This window comes from Melanotaenia boesemani, chromosome 23 (genome assembly GCF_017639745.1).
Source record: "Melanotaenia boesemani isolate fMelBoe1 chromosome 23, fMelBoe1.pri, whole genome shotgun sequence".
In the NCBI taxonomy this organism is placed as follows: Eukaryota; Metazoa; Chordata; class Actinopteri; order Atheriniformes; family Melanotaeniidae; genus Melanotaenia; species Melanotaenia boesemani.
In genome coordinates this window covers 2,547,115-2,565,000 of record NC_055704.1, presented here as the reverse complement: position 1 = coordinate 2,565,000, position 17,886 = coordinate 2,547,115, and the positions used below count along the sequence as shown (strand labels likewise).

At 44.9% G+C, this 17,886-nt stretch overlaps 1 protein-coding gene and 1 non-coding gene across 5 annotated transcripts in view; one reads left to right on the top strand and one right to left on the bottom strand.

The window, feature by feature from the left end:
- LOC121634673 (filamin-C-like) overlaps positions 1 to 17,886 on the top strand; it is a 101,589-nt gene that overhangs the window by 132 nt on the left and 83,571 nt on the right. For all 4 annotated transcript variants that reach the window (XM_041977528.1, XM_041977527.1, XM_041977526.1 and 1 more), the window contains exon 1: positions 1 to 1,239. This exon is cut by the window's left edge and continues 132 nt beyond it. In XM_041977528.1, the coding sequence (XP_041833462.1) occupies positions 858 to 1,239 (382 nt within the window). In that variant the 5' untranslated portion in view covers positions 1 to 857. The remainder of the gene's footprint in view (positions 1,240 to 17,886) is intronic.
- LOC121635138 lies at positions 14,949 to 15,102 on the bottom strand. Its single transcript, XR_006009354.1, has one exon. It is a non-coding gene; the product is annotated as a 5.8S ribosomal RNA (ribosomal RNA).

Genomic DNA, 17,886 nt, shown 5'->3' with positions numbered 1-17,886 from the left:
AGCTAGTCTACGTTCTGATTAACCTCATTAATGATTTCCATCTTTTGTTTATAAAAAATACCTTAATTTAATTCCACACTGTAATAAATCTTAATTTTTGCTTAAACTGAATTTTACTGGTTATATTTTGTTTAATTCTGAAACAGAAAACCTTAAAAAAGAAAATTAAGTTTCTGTCTCTGAAGTTGGATGAGAAAAGTGTGGCATTTTGCAATGATCTAATTGGCTGATAGCAGATTACGTCAGCGTTTCTTCAGTTTATGAGCAGTTTTTTTTCTCTCTCTCCGGCTTTAGAGAGTTAAAAATATCCGGCGGTGTCACCGTGTCGGCGAAGCCCTGGGTCCTGGGGTGGGTGGAGGGTGCTCTGCATGGGGTGTGGGTGGCCCATCCCCCGCGCTCCGCCGCGGCCCAATGAGCTGCGGCCTCGGCGTCTCAGTGGGGTTGGAGGATGCCCGTCTCTAGTTGCTTATGGTCATGGTGGGGGGTGGGGGGCATCATTCCTGGGAGTCCAGCGGAGTGACGCTGAGCTTTTTAAACCTCCACTCCGTCCTCAGTCCTCAGTCCCTGTTCTCTCCAGGCCGCAGTCCGTGCGCCGTTCTCGGACCAAAGACCCGGATCAGTCCCGGGGAACTCTTCTTCACCTCTCCTTTCTCTTTCTCCACTTTCTGCGCTCGTGAGTGCGCCGGAGTCCATGAGCGCGCACACGGACTGAATGAACTAAGTCTGGGTCTGCTTTCGGAGCGCAGCGCGTACTCTCAGTCTTTACGCAAACTCGGGTGAGGTGTGTCAGCCGCAGCAGCAGCTTCTTCATTCTTTTCTTCCCACTCTGTGATATAAAGGAGTGGGAGGGGGGCACCATGATGAACAACAGCGGCTTGTTGGAGCCGCAGCAGCTGCCGCAGTTCTTCCACAGCTCCGCAGACCTCGGCGAGGAGGAGGAGGAGGAGATGCCGGCAACCGAGAAGGACCTGGCCGAGGACGCGCCCTGGAAGAAGATCCAGCAGAACACCTTCACCAGGTGGTGCAATGAGCACCTGAAGGTGATCAACAAGCGGATCAACGACCTTCAGAAGGACCTGAGCGACGGGCTGAAGCTGATAGGGCTGCTGGAGGTCCTGAGCCAGAAGAAGATGTACAGGAAGTACCACTCCAGGCCCAACTTCAGACAGATGAAGCTGGAGAACGTCTCCGTGGCGCTGGAGTTCCTGGAGAGGGAGCACATCAAGCTGGTGTCCATCGGTAAGACGCGCAAACACGCACGTGGAGATCTTTTTACGCACAAGTTAGAGCAAGATAAAGCACGTGCTTAATGCCTTCTGTTGTATATGACTGGCACGTGACAGGTGGTGAGTGGGGGAGGCAGGTGTGGCTCACAGGTGTTAGGAGGTGCAAAGGTTAAACAGCCGCGCAACACCCGCCCCAGCTGGTGGTCCCCAGAGGCAGGGAGGGTAAAAAGTTTGATCCCAGTAAGGAGACTGATCTGAAACATGAATGTTCCAGAAGATCCAGAGATTTTTCTGGGATCTGACTTCTTGTTTCTGGGATGTGTCTTCTTGTGGAGATCTGGAAGGTGTTTGGATGATGGATGATGAGAGTATGGACAAGTTTTCCAGATCATAGATTAAGTGTGGGGTCTGTCTCTGGAGGCAGTGGCGGACCAAAGATGCATCTAAAACCTGCAGTTTGGCATCCCGCTCTCAGGAGTTGTCTTCACATTTACTTCACACATTTGTCCTCCCGGGTCGAAGTGACCTGGTCTGTTTGACTGCAATGATATTTTACCTTGCTAGGGAATACGTTAAAATATATTTTACACTTTTTTATTTGTAATTTATGGTATGATAATCATCACTGATGTATTTTTTTCCCTAAATTTTTAGGTTAAAAGAAAAGAATCTGAATTCTTTTATTTTCAGTATATATTTTCTGCTGGTGCTGGGGTCTGCATTGTTTATGAATAAAAGAGGCATTTTTATCACCCGTCCCACCAAATCAAAATCAGTTTGGAGCCGTAAAACTCCTGTAAAAATAAACCAAACTTAAAATTTTCTTGGTTTTTTACTAAAGAAAAAAGACGAACCAGTACAGAGTTCATGCATCTACACGGCTGCACCATGTCGTGTGCATGGCTCCACTCATAGCAAGAGGTCTGCCGGGGCTGAGTCATGATGTCTGTTACCATGTCAACGGGCCTGTCCCTGGTGGTCTTTGCAGAGAGAAAATGAACTATTTGTTTCTTAAGTCCAACTATAGAAGCTCTGATTTTTTTTAATGAATGATTCTTTTATGCGTCCTCCATTTCTGACAGGTTTTTCATGCCTTATTATATCTTAGGTTGCCAGAAAACCTCTGGTGAAGCTTCCTATCTTGCCCACAGTGAAGCCTCTTGAGCTTGGTGTCTAGCTATTTAGCTAGAGATGCATTTAGTTGGTAATCTGCACTAAACCAGATAAGATGTAAGAACCAGTCTTGAAGGCCAACTTGTTAAAAACGTGGAAACTTTTAAACATCCTGGGACAGTTCTAGACCACCTGCTGCGACTCTCTGACAACACAGAGCATGTTTCTACAGACACTCGGTCTCCTCAGAAACACAGAGACTTGGTCTCCTCAGAAACACAGAGACTCGGTCTCCTCAGAAACACAGAGACTCGGTCTCCTCAGAAACACAGAGACTCGGTCTCCTCAGAAACACAGAGACTTGGTCTCCTCAGATGGCTCAGCTGTCAGATGTCTCACAGATCCAGAGTTTTAACTTCTTATCTCCCTGCTTGGTTCAGCTGTTCAGCCAAGTTTTGGGCCCGGAGTGAATATAGGAGGGAGAAGAAAGCTGAGGACATCCTGCAGATAGCGATGAACTTCGGTCCTGCCCCTCGTAACTCCTGAAGGAGATTTAGAGTTCCTCTGGCTAAAGGTCCCTTCAAAATCTTTTTTATCAGATGCCATCGGCATCCTGAACTCAACAAAGTGTTTTACATTTCTTACTCTTTTGTTATGCTGAACCCGTGTGGGTCGCTTCAATTTCCATCCCTTCTGGCTCATTAGAAGACAAAAGGCTCTTTCCGACTGTAGGAACCTTTTGCAGTTCCTATAACCTTTTCAGGAACCAGGCCGTTTTTTCGCGCATTCCGACATATAGGAACTAGGGACCAAAGCCCCCAGTTCCTATAACCATTTTAGCTCCTGCTCCGAGGCAGGGTCTGAGCGGGGTTCTATAGGAACCCTCATGACGTAGGTGTTTGGTGACTGGTAGCTACGCCCCTTGCCAGATTTCCGCATTTTGTGTACCTGCCACATTTAAAAAACACGGTTGCACATACGGACAAAAACAACAACAGAGCAAGCGATAAATGGACCGACGAGGAGGTCGAAGCTCTTCTGACCGTCTACACCACAGAGGATTTTCAGAGAGGTTTTGAAGGTTCGCAGCAAAATATAAAAATATTCCTGACGATCAGCTCTCAGTCAGAGAACGCGGGATAACGCGAAGCAGCGCACGTAGAAAACTCACACAAGACTACAAATAAATTAAGGATCATGACAACCGGAGTGGGACTAACCGAAAAAACAGTAAATTGGACAGCTTGTACCACCGACATGTTTACTCCGTCAAAGCCGCAGCAAATGACTCCTGCGTGCGGCAGGAAAAGCCAGTGTGATATGCAGCATATACACACATGTAAATAGTTATTTTTGCTCTGCTGTATTCACTATAAAAAAAAAAAAATGACTTTGTAAAGAGTCTGAAGTTTTCAGTTTGTGTCTGTTAGATGTGCTTTGGCCACATCTATAAAATATTAGCTAATAAAAATATTGAGTATTATTAACTTATCACAGCTATGAAATATTAAATAATCCATCTTTGGTCGCTACATTTTAAGTCTTATCCCTGGGTGTAAATTACATTAGTTTATCAACTTTATAATATGCTCCATATCACAGAACGAAGTTTATCATGTTTAACCAAGATCTGACACAAATTACACACCTGTAAACATTTCACCACCCTTTTTATATTTTTACCTTCATATACGCTAAATCTGTGTGACTATGTCCTCATAATTCTAAACCATAAGTCAGTCACAACCAACCCTTCAGTGACGGATTTCTCCTCCACCTTTCTACTGATGATTCCATAAAACACACAAAGCTTAATAGTAGATGATGAGATCTTTATTTTGCACATAACACAAAAAAGAAATGAAAAAAAAATTAAATGATGCATTTTCTATGGAACATTTTCTCTTTAAATGTGTACATCATGTATACATGTTCTGTCTGTCCAGCTTCCAGAACATGATGCTTATTATGAAGAGGTGTGTTGTGATTAGCTGGAAGGCAGGAGGTGAAGCATCCAGGCTGTTCTCCATCTCCTTCAGTATCTGCAGCAGGTGGTTATGTCCATCCTCTCCAGTGCAGCTTCAGGTGGCCACAGATGTATTGAAATGTCTCCCTGGACATACAGAAATTCTCTGTCCACTGCTCATCGGTAAAATTGAGAACAACCTTTTTCCACTAGTTATCAGGTTTGCTCCGGACCAGCCGGACGGTGAGGAGTTCAATGAGCTGCAGCAACGTCTGAAACAGAACACGAGTTACAATAAACCCGCCGTCTGAAGTATTTACTTATTGTAATCTACTCAACACAGACAGTAGAAAACCGTCTGAAACGTTTACTCATAAGACACGTATACAATCGGCGCATGTTTAATAAGTTAAACTTACACGTCGTCTCCTTTGTCTGCGGCGTATCTCCTGCCGCTGGATTCTTCATCTTCTGACTTTCAGGAGCCTTCCAGCCTCGACGTGAGACGCCTGGTTGTATCGTCCATCAGTAACATCTCCATCAAGCAGAGCATCAACACTGCGATCTCTTCGTTCTCCATATTAGCTTGCCGTGTTGTTTTGTTTTTAGCAGGTTTTGTTTTGTTGTTATGTGGCGCTAAAGTCACACGTCACTGCCGCAGACGTATGCGTCACATCGGTCCTGCTACCGCCCCCAACTCATGTACGAATGCAACATGAAACAGTTCCCCTGGAGAAGGTAGTTCTTAGAACTAGGACAGTTATTAGAACTGTGTTCTTAGAACTTCTCTGTCGGAATGCGCCTAAAGTCCACTTCAAAACTTTCCAGATTAGTGTTAGTCTTTCTGTCATCTTCAATCCTGATCAGAACAACCAAATATGATTAAATTATTTTAACTCTTTGAATGCCAAGTAACATGATGCCGCCTTTATTATTAAAATAAAAAAGAAAAAATAATTATTTTCATAAAATATAATTCTCTGGGTTAAGACCAGAACCGGACTCTGGGTTTAGACCAGAACCAGACTCTGGCCTTTATCCAGAACCAGACTCTGGTTTTAATCCAGAACCCGAACCGGATTCTGGGTTTGAACCAGAACCAGACTCTGGCTTTAACCCAGAACCAGACTCTGGTTTTAATCCAGAACCACAACCGGACTCTGGGTTTAGACCAGAACCAGAAACAGACTCTGGCTGTAATCCAGAACCAGACTCTGGTTTTAATCCAGAACCAGAACCGGACTCTAGGTTTAGACCAGAACCAGAGCCAGACTGATGGCTCAGTTTTAAAGGGAGCAGATCGGGTCTGAACACAGAGTAGTTCTGATGTATGTTTTCGCTCTGCTGCTCCGGGTCTTTGTTGGACTACAGATACGTGAAGTGTGAGTCTGCAGCTGGTGGGGGGGGGTTGATTGATGGCAGGACAGCTGAGCTCTGCTGTTCCTCCACCAACAGCTGCTGAAAATAGACCCATAAGAAACCAGCAGAGCCCCTCTAAGCTGCCGACAGGTCCAGGGGCTGGAACCTACTGTGCCCCCTTGATGGAAAAATCAAACACATGAAGGATAAAATCATTTATTGATCAGATGTTTAATCGTTTTCTTTGATCAGAAACTTTAAATCATTTCTTTTCAGGGTCAAATATCCTTGTTGTTTCCATCCGCCGAACACGCCCTAATCCTTCACACGCCCTAATCCTTCACACGCCCTAATCCTTCACACGCCCTAATCCTTCACACATGGTCTTTATTTAAATGCTTGTGCAATTTCTGCAATTTTTGAGCACGTCATTGTTCTTCTGCTTTTTGTTCCCTGTCTGATTCTCTTCTTCTTCCCTGCGAAGCATTACCACTGCCAAACGGTGTCCGAAGCTGGCGTCAGCTCGTGGGAGTGAACTGATCTCAGCACTGCCCTCTAGTTGAGGAATTGACTTAATAACCATGGGAAGGCAAAAGACGCATGGAAGTATGAGGACGGGGACATATGACAACGTTTGAAACGAACGTCGCTATTTACGGACATAAGGGGGCATGAATGGGCCGTTAGCCGTTCTTCCTGGATCCTCTCTAAAGGGTTTCTGGATCGTTTTCACGTTGCTCCTTGGCAGTTTCTGGATCTTCATTTGAGTTTTTTAGATTTTTTACTTTCATTTTCTGAATCACTTCCTTTTAATTTTTGGATGGTGACGTTAGATCTCACGATTCCTCCAGAAATTTCTGGATGGTTTTTAGATGCTTTCCAGCTCGTTTCTGGCTATCTTTGCTTCTAATTTCTAGATAATTTCTAAATTCTCTGAAGAGATTTTTCTTTTTAGTTTCTGAATTGCATGAATTAATTGTAGTTTAATGCTGATTTCTTTGTGAATTTGTATATTTCTGTGTTGGTTTTGATGGTGTCTGAACTGCTTCTGGAAAGATCTTTTTGTTGTGTATTTTCAGTTTTGTCCTAATTTATGGATTTCTTATTTTCTGGATTTTTTTTCTGTTTTTATTTCTGGCTTTTCTCTGTTTCTCTTTCAAGTTGCTGATTGATTCTGGAATTTCTTGCAGGCTTGTTTTTGGATTTATTCTTGTTATTTCAGTGATTTTCCTGACTTGTTTCCGGGACTTTCTGGACCGTTTCTGGCTTGTCTGGGGGGATTATTTCTTTCCCCGGTGTTGGCGGGTTGATGTTGTGGTGCTGGTTTGACTGCGACTGCTGACCTGGATTTAGTTGTCGGAGTTTTGGCTGAATCGCTGGAACAGCTCAGCTTTTCCAAACTTCATTTGAGTATTTGCTCCTTCCATGTGTGCGTGTGCGCGTCGGTGTAATGGTTACCATGTGCTGCAGCAGTCAGCACTCAGGAATGCTCAGCTGAAGCCAGGATCCCCCCCCAATCCATTCACCCCCCTCATAATAACTCACTATACACTGCTTGTTGCAGAGCTGAGGATCATTTTAACTTCCTGTTAAACATCTGAATGTTTTTCTGTCTGGTTAGTCTGTTAGCTCCTGGTTAGTTTAACTTGTTTACCTCTCAGGTTGGTTATAAGTCCAAATCAAATGGTGTCCAACTATTTTTCTCAGCATATTAAAGTCTGTTCTGATGCTTTTATTCCTCTGCGATCCACTGCGAATGTCCATGTGGACGATCCGAGCCGGGATGTGGAACAGGAAGTAAATCCTCACTGATGTGACAGGTGTGATGTCAGCAGGTCAGAGGTCAGGATCAGGAGACGGTGGTCTGAATCCTCCGTCCTCTGCTGTTTCCTGCCTCTGTCTGACAGATCCAGCTTCTTAAAGCTGGTTGATCGTCCTCTGAAGACCTGAAGCTCTTTAACACATCAAAACTTTTTTTCCCTTTTCTTATTTGCTGCATAAAAAAGGGAAAAAATGTAGATCTGAGATCAGGTTCTGGTTAAATGCTGCACGCTCGTTTGTTTTCTTGCATGTAAACAGATTTTACATTGTTGACATCTTTAATAATAAAATAATAAAAACTGAACTATAAAAAAACATTCTGGGGAAAAATTAGGTTTAATGTTATAATGCTTAAAATGCCACAAACCATTTTTAGTTATCTTTTGGTCCACCTGTTTTTTTGTTTGTTTGTTTGTTTGTTTTATTGTTGCTTTTTATGTAAACCAGTCTGTAGCAGCTGGAGCTTTTAATCCCAGTATAAACCAGTCAGCATCAGACATGATGTTTCTCAGCTGTCAGACTGGGAGGTAAAATGATGTAAAATGAATGTATGAATAGATATAGCAGCATAAAGGTCGACCACAAGAAGAAAACAGAATTTATTACTAACAGATCAATGGAAAAACAATTCGTTTTTAGTGAAACAGGCTGAAATTATTTAATATTTCGATAGTGTGTAACTCTGTGGGGTACATTGTGAGGGATAGCTCACCCTTAAGGTGAACTACGGTTTCCAGGAGTTTCTATCTCCACCCACATCCCGTCATAATCTGACAACTGAGGCTGTCCTGAAAACATCACGTCTGCATGCTGACTGGGATTAAAGGGTTCAGCTTCTACAGGCTGGTTTATATTAGAAAAATGACTTTGAGCTTTTAGGGATAATAATTACTAGTCATACGTATAATATACAGTTTATCTTGTTTCACTGAACTCTGCAGTAATAATAATAGTTATGAAGATTATGATAATAATTTGACTCAGAAGAAATGAAGCTGTGTTCTGGAGTTTGTTTTTCTCACAAACAAACAAACACAAACAAACAAACAAACAAATGTGGGATTGATCCTGATGAGTTCTTTAGAAGAAGATGAGCTTTATCAGGATGTCAGCTGACTTCAGCTCCTTCACTTCCTGTTTGGCATGAAAATCCGCTGCTTTTTCTCCGGAGTTCTGAATGAGTCTGTTATCAAAGTCTGCCCCTTCCCCGTCAGAGATCTGCTGACTGTCACACTTTAACATTCAGCTTGACTCCAAACAACAAGACTCAGTCCACCCCCCCCCCCCCATCACATGACCTAAGCATCAGCTGTCGTCACAGGTGCTGTGAGCAGCAGTTGAACGGGTCGACTGTATCAGCAAATCTGAAGCTGAAACCATCTGATAATCCTCTCATTGATCAGTGATAAATGTCTGGTTGTTCAGTTTAACTCTATTTATACAGCTTCAGTTGACAACAAATTCACATCATTTCCTATTTACAGACACATTCCAGCTATAATCCAGTTAAAACAGTCCAGTACATGATCCACATTAGCCCAGTTTATAGTAACTGTGTTCATATGAGTAATTAAGTACCTAAGCAAAACCTTCATCAGAACCAGAAACAGGAAGGAAAACCTCCATCAGAACTAGGAAGGACAGTCATCTTCCTGGACCAGTTGGGGGTGGAGAAGACAGGAGAGATGGGTCGACCAGCAGCAGAACTCTAATCCAGGGATTCCTGCTAAGAAAGAAGAAGAGAAACACAAATGAATGACAACAACTATGTCAGATGTTTCTACATGGAGAGTAAATAGAGGAGCCTGGTGCATCATGGGACGTCCCCCAGCAGAGAGGAGCCCAGTACATCACGGGATGTCCCCCAGCAGAGAGCAGCCCGGTGCATCATGGGATGGACCCGAGCAGAGAGGAGCCCAGTGCATCATGGGACGGCCCCCAGCAGCCTTGGCCTCTAGCAGCAGGACTAAAGGATGGATCAGGATCACCAAGCCAGACCTGCTCTAAGATTTATCAGGAAGAAAAGTTGGAAGATGATCTGAAGGTAGAGAGGGGGTCTGATACCTGAAGGTTCTGCTTCAATCAGAATGATTAATCATCAATAACTTATTGACGTTTGCTGCATTTAGAGCAGATGATCTACTGTGTGGAGGATTGTTGAAGCAGAATTCTTTTATAGCTCACAGGTGTGTTTGTTTATCAGGATAATCAACAACAAGACATGTTTACACAGCTGTTGTCCAGCTGCTCAGAGTCTCCGAGAGGATGAAGAGGAGGACGAAGATGAGGATGAAGAGGAAGATGAAAAGGAGGACGAAGAGGAGGACGAAGATGAGGATGAAGAGGAGAATGAAGATGAGGACGAAGATGAGGATGAAGAGGAGGAGTTCATCTGAGTGAAGGAATGAATAGATGGTTCAATACGTTTTCATCTCAAACTGGGAAATTAGGGATGTAGCCACAAGAGTTAAAGAAAAACAATGAAGCATGAAACATGTACGAAAACTATGTAAACAAATAATTATACAACATTCACAAATCAACAAAATAATAATAAAAAATAAGATATAAATGTTTTCTTAAAGTGTAAAAGTTCAGGTGGACCAGGTGGATATGCAAAAACAAAAAATAACAATGTAAATATAAAAGAAAAATAACTTGAAATAGATTCAAATACTACGGAAGCGTGGAGCTGTCACCCAAATAAAAAAAAAATCGGACCTTATCTCGTTATAACGTGATATGTTTATTGTAAAAACGTGAAACGTTCCGATTTTTTTTTTATTTGGGTGACAGCTCCACGCATCCGTAAAATACAAAGAAACAGAATGATATACTAAAAAATATGAATAAAAATAATCTATGAAATAAAATAAAATAGAACAAAATAGAATAAAATAAAAAGATAAAATTAAATGATTACTTTAATGTTCTTTCCTTTCTCCAGAGAACCAATAAAAACAACCAGAACCAGGTTCAGGATCGGGATCTTCTGTTCCTGATCTTTGTTTGACAACTTTGTCCCTGCTGGAGGGAAAGTGATCCTGAGCAGAGGCCTCAGCAGATAACATGCTGACGTCAGCGTACCGCTCTGAGCTAGGCACCGACAGGAACCCTGCTCTCCAGCCGCCCGTCCAGGCCTCGTCCTCCAGACCGGCGGCTGCAGCTTCGTGGTTCATCCTGCAGACGTGTGGGAAGTCCTGTACGCTGCCACTCGGCTCGTTTCCTGTGTCCACTATCCACTTTAAACCCTCTTCTCTTTTTATTTATTAATTTCATTTATTGACAATAATCAACAAACAACCAGGGACATTAAAACCTGCCTGATGACAGCAGATGAGCCAAGAAAACATTTATTCCAACAAATAAAAGGAAAACAAACAGGAAGTAAAATATAACCAGAAACAGAATAAAATATTAATGAAGATACTTTAAAAGCCTCATTATGAAAGTTTCCTGCCTCTTCGCACCCTCTGGAAGGTCTATCCATAAACATGGACCACCGGGAGAGAAAGTTCTCCTCATCGAGTTCTGATACCGGTAATTATTAACAAACATGGTTCTAACAGGGTCAGGATGGCAAACCAGGTCAGATAAACCAGTAAGAGCCTTAAAAACCAGTACAAGATTGTTCTAATCTTTAACCGACTGAGGCAGAGATTTTACATTCAGGTTCCTTTTGGTTGCATGTCGGGAAAATTCACTTTAACAGCAGCAAGACGCAGAGTGGAAAATGCAAAACATAAATGAAGATAAAAATAAGAAAATAAGATATTTAGCATAAAAATCTAAAAATAAAAAAGATAACTTTAATCATGATTATACGTGTACACAGTGGAGAGAGGATAAGATAAGCTTTATTCATCCCCTGAAGGGGAAAAAAGCATGACAAAAACCTTAAATATGTAAATATACTAAAAACATGGTAAAAACTACAGGTGTTCATTAAAAGGCATGACAAGACCTCCGTCAGAGTCCTGTTCAGTTGGATGTGCCTGAGAATACATATAAGAATATTTAAAAAAATAAAAGGAGTGGAACAGTGAATATTGAGGTGAGGTGGAGTGTATTATGCAAGAGTCCAGTTGTTAGTTACTTATTTGTTTGTTTATTTGTCTGCAGACTGACGGGCAGACTGGTTTTATATCCTCTGATTCTGGTCTGGGTCGAACCGAGTGGCCGATAGAGGTGACGTCACCGCGGCTTCGTCCACCATGTTGAACCCTGCTACTGTTTCCAGAAACAGCTGTTTCTGTACTGTTTCCTCTTTGCCATTGTCTGACAGGAAGTGAGTCGTCGTTACGATGCAGAAACACGGAAGTTCAGGTTTAGATGTTTCCACCGGTTTCGGTCTCAGACGTCAGTGTTTACCTGGTGTTTGGTGGGAGTTTGACCATTAAATGTTCATGCAGCAGATCTGCGTGTCAGGAAACATTAAAACCCTGCAGGACTGCGGCCCTCGTAGGACTGGACTGACCCTGGTTTAGAGGACTTGTTATATCACATCACCTGCTGTTATGATTCAGACATGATCTTTTATATCTGCACCCTCACCGTCCCATCCCGACCTGACCTGCACCCGTTGGTGGAAATGAGGCTTTGAGTCTTGTGTTGGTGTCTTGTCTTATTTTGTAGGGTCCCACACTTGTATGTCTTGTTCTCTTTACTTCCTGTTCAGTGCATACCCAGCCTTACTTTGCTGATTGCTCTACTTTTCCTCGTTTAGTTAGTTCTCCTCCTGTAGAAAAACCAACTGGTTTCTTTTACTGTCTCTGGGCCTCATACATAAAACTGTGCATAGCAAAGCAAACTACAGGTGATGCCCACAGGGAATAAAGTAAATGTGATGCACAAAACTTCAGATTTATAAAAGAGTGCACACACACGTCCTACGCCTGTTTCCATTTATAAACAAGATTAAAAGCGGGCACGTGAGGGAACGCCTTCACATGCCTCATGGCAGCTATGAGTGGTCAGGTGGACGCCTGTAATACATATTCATCACATCATTTCCATGATGGCTCAGGAGGGAAAAGAGGGGAGAAGAGGATTTGGATTGGGGGTGTGAGACAGAGATCCTGATGGACCACGTTGAAAAATGTAAAAATGTTTAACTGGTGGGCACGGCGTGGGCATTACTGGTGTCAGAAAGGCAGAATAGTGGCAGCAGGTGGTAGATGCTGTCATCACAGTGTCAGAACGCAAAACACGCCAGAGGCAGGGTGCGAACCACAGGGGAGACAGTAAAACATGAGCTCCCCTAGAAACAGGATTAATGAAATGTTGGGGGAGCTATATAATACTGACAATAAAATGTATGCTGATTGCTCACAAATTCACTGTAGCCTAAAGTATGACTATGGATGCTATAATTATTGTGACCACTGAAGCGTGGCGGTGCTCCAAGTTAAACTTCCTGTAGATCTACGTTAAATACAAAATAAAAGAAGTAAACGCGTAAAAGGTAAGGTAAGACCTGCTTTAACTATTTACAATATGGGAAACTATCATTGCTCATTATATTGTGTATGGCAAGCATCGCTGTGTACGTGTGTGATATTTGGGTAATATTAACTATGTAAGTTGATCTTTGCAAAAAGAGTGGTAAAAATTTTTTTTGCAAGGGACATTTGCACCTGTTATGTATTATTGTTGCATAAGAGTTGTTAACCATTATGTATTGGTACGCCTATGTTCTGTGAGGCAAGCTGTAATATCAGCTGGCATCATGTTCTTACTTGCCGAAAAAAGATAGGAAATGCAAAAAAGCGGCTCCCCCTAAGCCCACGGTATGGTTCGCACTCTGGCCAGAGGCATCAGAATATCTGGCTGGATATGTCAGTTGGTAGAGCATTCGTCTTCCATGTGGGAGATCGAAGTTCAAAATCCCACAGTGATTAACAGTTTAGGCCTACAGCTCACAGTAAATCGTTCTGGAGAAATGCGTCTGCTAAATGACAGTAATGATGCCGGTAACGTAGTCTTTTGTTTTAATGTATAAATAAATATGTACAGTTACATCTGAGACTGGTAGCAGTTTATTTAGTGTTAAATAATATTTCTTTCTAGTTCCTGGGTGTTCAGACTTGTTCGGCGGTGCTGCAGCTGTGATCGGAGAGACTTGCAGCACCGCAGCAGCCGTGTCCTCAGAGGACCGCGGTGAAGTTGGTTTTAGGTTGAATAATCGACAGACATTCATCATTTCGTGTTCAATAGCTTCCGTTTCACGCGACCAAAACACGCAATTCCTGACCTGTATATTTTTACAGTAAAAATATCAATATTTCTTCAATAGCTCCAGCAGACACCCAGCCTGCTGGGGGGGACCACCAGGGCCCCAGTCACAGACACACCCAGCCAGCCTGCTGCTGCGTCAGGTCCGCATGACCTCCAGCAGACATCCAGCAGGTACCAAGCCTCCGGAGGACATCCAGGGCCCAAGTCACACTCCTCCCCAGCCAGCCTGCTGCAGCTGGAGGCCTGCACCCAGCTGGCTGGAGGACAACCAGAGTCCCCGAGCCCTTCCTGGCCGCCGCGGAGCCGGTCGCGGTCCACCGCCGCGGAGGAAATGCGCCCGGCGAGGGCCAGCCAGCGCCGGGGAGAGGTCCCGCCGCCTGCCCCCCTAGAGGAGAAGTGGCGGGGATCCTTCCGCACCGGGCGGCCGTCCCTGACCTGTCGGGTTGAATCCCCCGGGCGGACTGCGCGGACCCCACCCGTTTACCTCTTAACGGTTTCACACCCTCTTGAACTCTCTCTTCAAAGTTCTTTTCAACTTTCCCTTAAGGTACTTGTCGACTATCGGTCTCATGCCGGTATTTAGCCTTAGATGGAGTTTACCACCCGCTTTGGGCTGCATTCCCAAACAACCCGACTCCGAGAAGACCGTGCCGGGGGCCGTTACTGGCCTCACACCGTCCACGGGCTGAGTCTCCATCAGAAGGACTCAGGCCCCTGACCGACTGAGGTTGTATTCGAAGTGGGTTAGGGGTTGGGGAGGTCACCCCCCCGCCAACCCCCAGGCGTGGCTCCCCGGAGGAGGGGAGGCTCACGGAGCTCGGGATCAGCCGGGTTCCCCGCTGCGACGGCAGGCAGGCTCGGGAGCGGGCACCCCCCCCCCTGCGCGCCGCAGCCGTCCGGCACCCCACAGTCCCCCACTAAGGGCGGTCCGCTCTCGCCGAGTTTTTCCTGTGGTTCGCACGCGTAATGCGGTCAGCCCGGAGACTGGAAGGTCCACCGGCAGCCGCGCCCGACTCATGCCAGGGGCTCGACGGGAGTGCCGGGGAAGGAGGGAGAGAGGGTGGGTCGGACGGAGCCGATGCTTGGAGGGGGCCGCGCCAGAGGCGGGCCCAACGCCCCGCACCAGGCGTCCCGGAAGGTCTGAACTTAGGGGGATGAAGGCGCGCCGTAGGCGGCCTGCAACAGCCCCAGCCGCGGAGGAGAGGCTCCTCCGATTGATGGCAAAGCGACCCTCAGACAGGCGTAGCCCCGGGAGGAACCCGGGGCCGCAATGTGCGTTCAAAGTGTCGATGATCAATGTGTCCTGCAAATCACATTAGTTCTCGCAGCTAGCTGCGTTCTTCATCGATGCACGAGCTGAGTGATCCACCGCTAAGAGTTGTACAGTTTTCGTTTTCAGATTGGAGGCCAAGCTTCCGAGACTGGGGGTTGGACAGGTTCAGCGAACTGCCCAGGCGCTCCACATCTCGGGCCGGGCCCCCCCTTCGAGGACGGGGTAAGCGCCTGTCCCCAGGGCGGAGACATTAAACCCCCCTGGCTCCCTCGGGAGGATGGAGCAGAGTTGGGTACCCGGAGGCGCGCAGTGGGACAGCCAGGGCGAGACCGTTCGAGAGGTTCCGAGTGCAGAGCCCTGACCGGGTCTCTGCAAGACGCAGGCCGGGCCCACTCTGCGTGGACGTCGCCCCGACGGCAGGTCCGTCAGGCCCTCGGACGGGCTGGCGGGAGTGCACGCGCTGCGGAGCGAGGGGTCGGTGCCGGAGAGGGGACTGAGCCAGGGAGTCCGACGGGCTGGCCGGGGCTCGGACCAGGGTGGAGTTTGCAGCGGGGAAGGGTCAGAGGAGGTAGGGGAGACGCGACGGGACCCGAGGGCACCGGGGTGGAGAGAGAGGGACCCTGGAGGGACCCCTCTTCTGCCCGCAGGAGAGCTCGGGCACGCACGCCTCCATCCTGTCACGCCGGTCCATCCGCTGCGGAGCCTCGGGGGCGGGCCCTGGGGCTCTCGGGGAGAGAGCCGGGGTCCGTCCCCTCGGCAGGTTCGGCTGGTTGGAGAGGCCCCGCGTGGGGTGCTCAACCGTTAATGATCATTCTGCAGGTTCACCTACGAAAACCTTGTTACAACTTTTACTTCCTCTAGATAGTCAAGTTTGATCGTCTTCTCGGCGCTCCGCCAGGACCGTGACCGACCCCGGCGGGGCCGATCCGAGGACGTCAGTAAACCATCCAATCGGTAGTAGTGACGGGCAGAGAACAGAATTTCTGGTGCAAAGATTATGCTTGGAGACATTTGAACACAGTAATAAATCCGGAAGATTTTTAGCTAACCAGTTAAAAATAAATAAGGAAAAATCTACCATATCGGCTGTTAAAGATTCAATAGGTAATATTACGCAAGACCCAGATGCAATAAACAACATCTTTAGAGATTTCTATAAAACTCTGTATACATCACACTTAGATCCATCAGACAATGATATCCATCATTTTCTTAACAACATAGATCTTCCAGGTTTACAGCAGGAACAAGTCACGGCCTTAGATTCCCCCCTCACAGTGGAGGAGCTACATGAAGCCCTTAAACATATGCCCTGTAAAAAAGCCCCAGGTCCGGATAGCTTCCCAGCAGAGTTCTATAAAGAATTCTGGTCAATACTGGCCCCAACATTTTTCAAAATGGTGACACAAATAAAGGAAAATGGTTACTTACCCCCAAACATAAGCTCAGCCACCATTACTGTACTATTAAAACCAGGTAAAGACCCCACAATACCATCTAGCTACAGACCCATATCACTGATAAATGCGGACCTTAAAATAATCTGCAAAGCATTAGCTGGAAGGTTAGAGAAAGTAACTCCTCTCATTATACACCCTGATCAAACAGGCTTTATAAAGGGCAGATATTCCTCTGTTAACATGCGGAGATTAATTAATATAATAGATTATTCTACCATCAATAACCTGGAAACAATAATAGTTTCTTTAGATGCAGAGAAAGCTTTTGATCGTGTTAACTGGAAATATTTACTAGCTACTCTAAACAGATTCGGCTTTGGCCCATCTTTCATTAACTGGATTAAAATCTTATACAGTTCTCCTAATGTGAGTGTTAGAACAAATGACCAAACCTCTCCAAGTTTTAATCTACAAAGGGGTACCAGACAAGGTTGTCCACTATCTCCCTCACTTTTTGCTATATTTATTGAACCACTGGCCGCTGCAATTAGACAAAATAAAGCTATTAAAGGCATTCAGTCCAAAAATATATTTCGTAAAATAAGTCTTTATGCTGATGACGTTTTACTATTCCTCCAGAACTCACAAACCTCTCTATCTGAAACAATCTCACTAATTAATAAATTCTCATCACTGTCGGACCACTCTGTTAACTGGTCTAAGAGTACAGTTCTACCCATCAACTGTAGCTTTCAAAATCTACCCAGCATCACCTTAAAATCAGGTAACATTAGATACCTGGGTGTAAATATTCCCTCCAGGCTCTCAGAACTAACAAAACTTAATCACACTCACCTTCTTAAGACTAGAAGATGATCTTGCTCGCTGGAAATCTCTACCCATTTCACTCATGGGGAGAGTTGCCACCATAAAAATGATGGTTCTACCCAAAATCAACTATTTGTTTTCTATGATCCCCATGAAACCCCCCTCTACCTGGTTTAAATCGCTAGAATCACACATCTCCCGATTTCTCTGGAAAAATAAACCACCTCGGATCAGTTTAAAAACTTTACAGAAGCCGAAAGATAGAGGAGGATTAGACTTGCCTAACTTTCAACATTACTTCCTAGCTAATAGATTGCAATATGTCCTAAAATGGCTCAAACCTAGTCCACTAGATGACCTGTGGATAGACATAGAACAAACATTTTGTGACAATTTGGAAATTTCTGATCTTCCTTTTTTCAGCTTAAGTATAAAAAAGCAAAAGTGCTGTAAAAGTGTCAACATCAGCACTTCTCTGACAGCCTGGTGGGAATTTCTCAATAAAACCAACTCCTCAATAATACCATGTAAACTCACACCCATCTGGAACAATCCTGATGTTCTACTAAACAAAAATATGCTAAACTTTAACCAATGGATTAACAAAGGAATTAAATACTTTGAACATATTATCCATAACAGAAACATTTTATCTTTTAATAC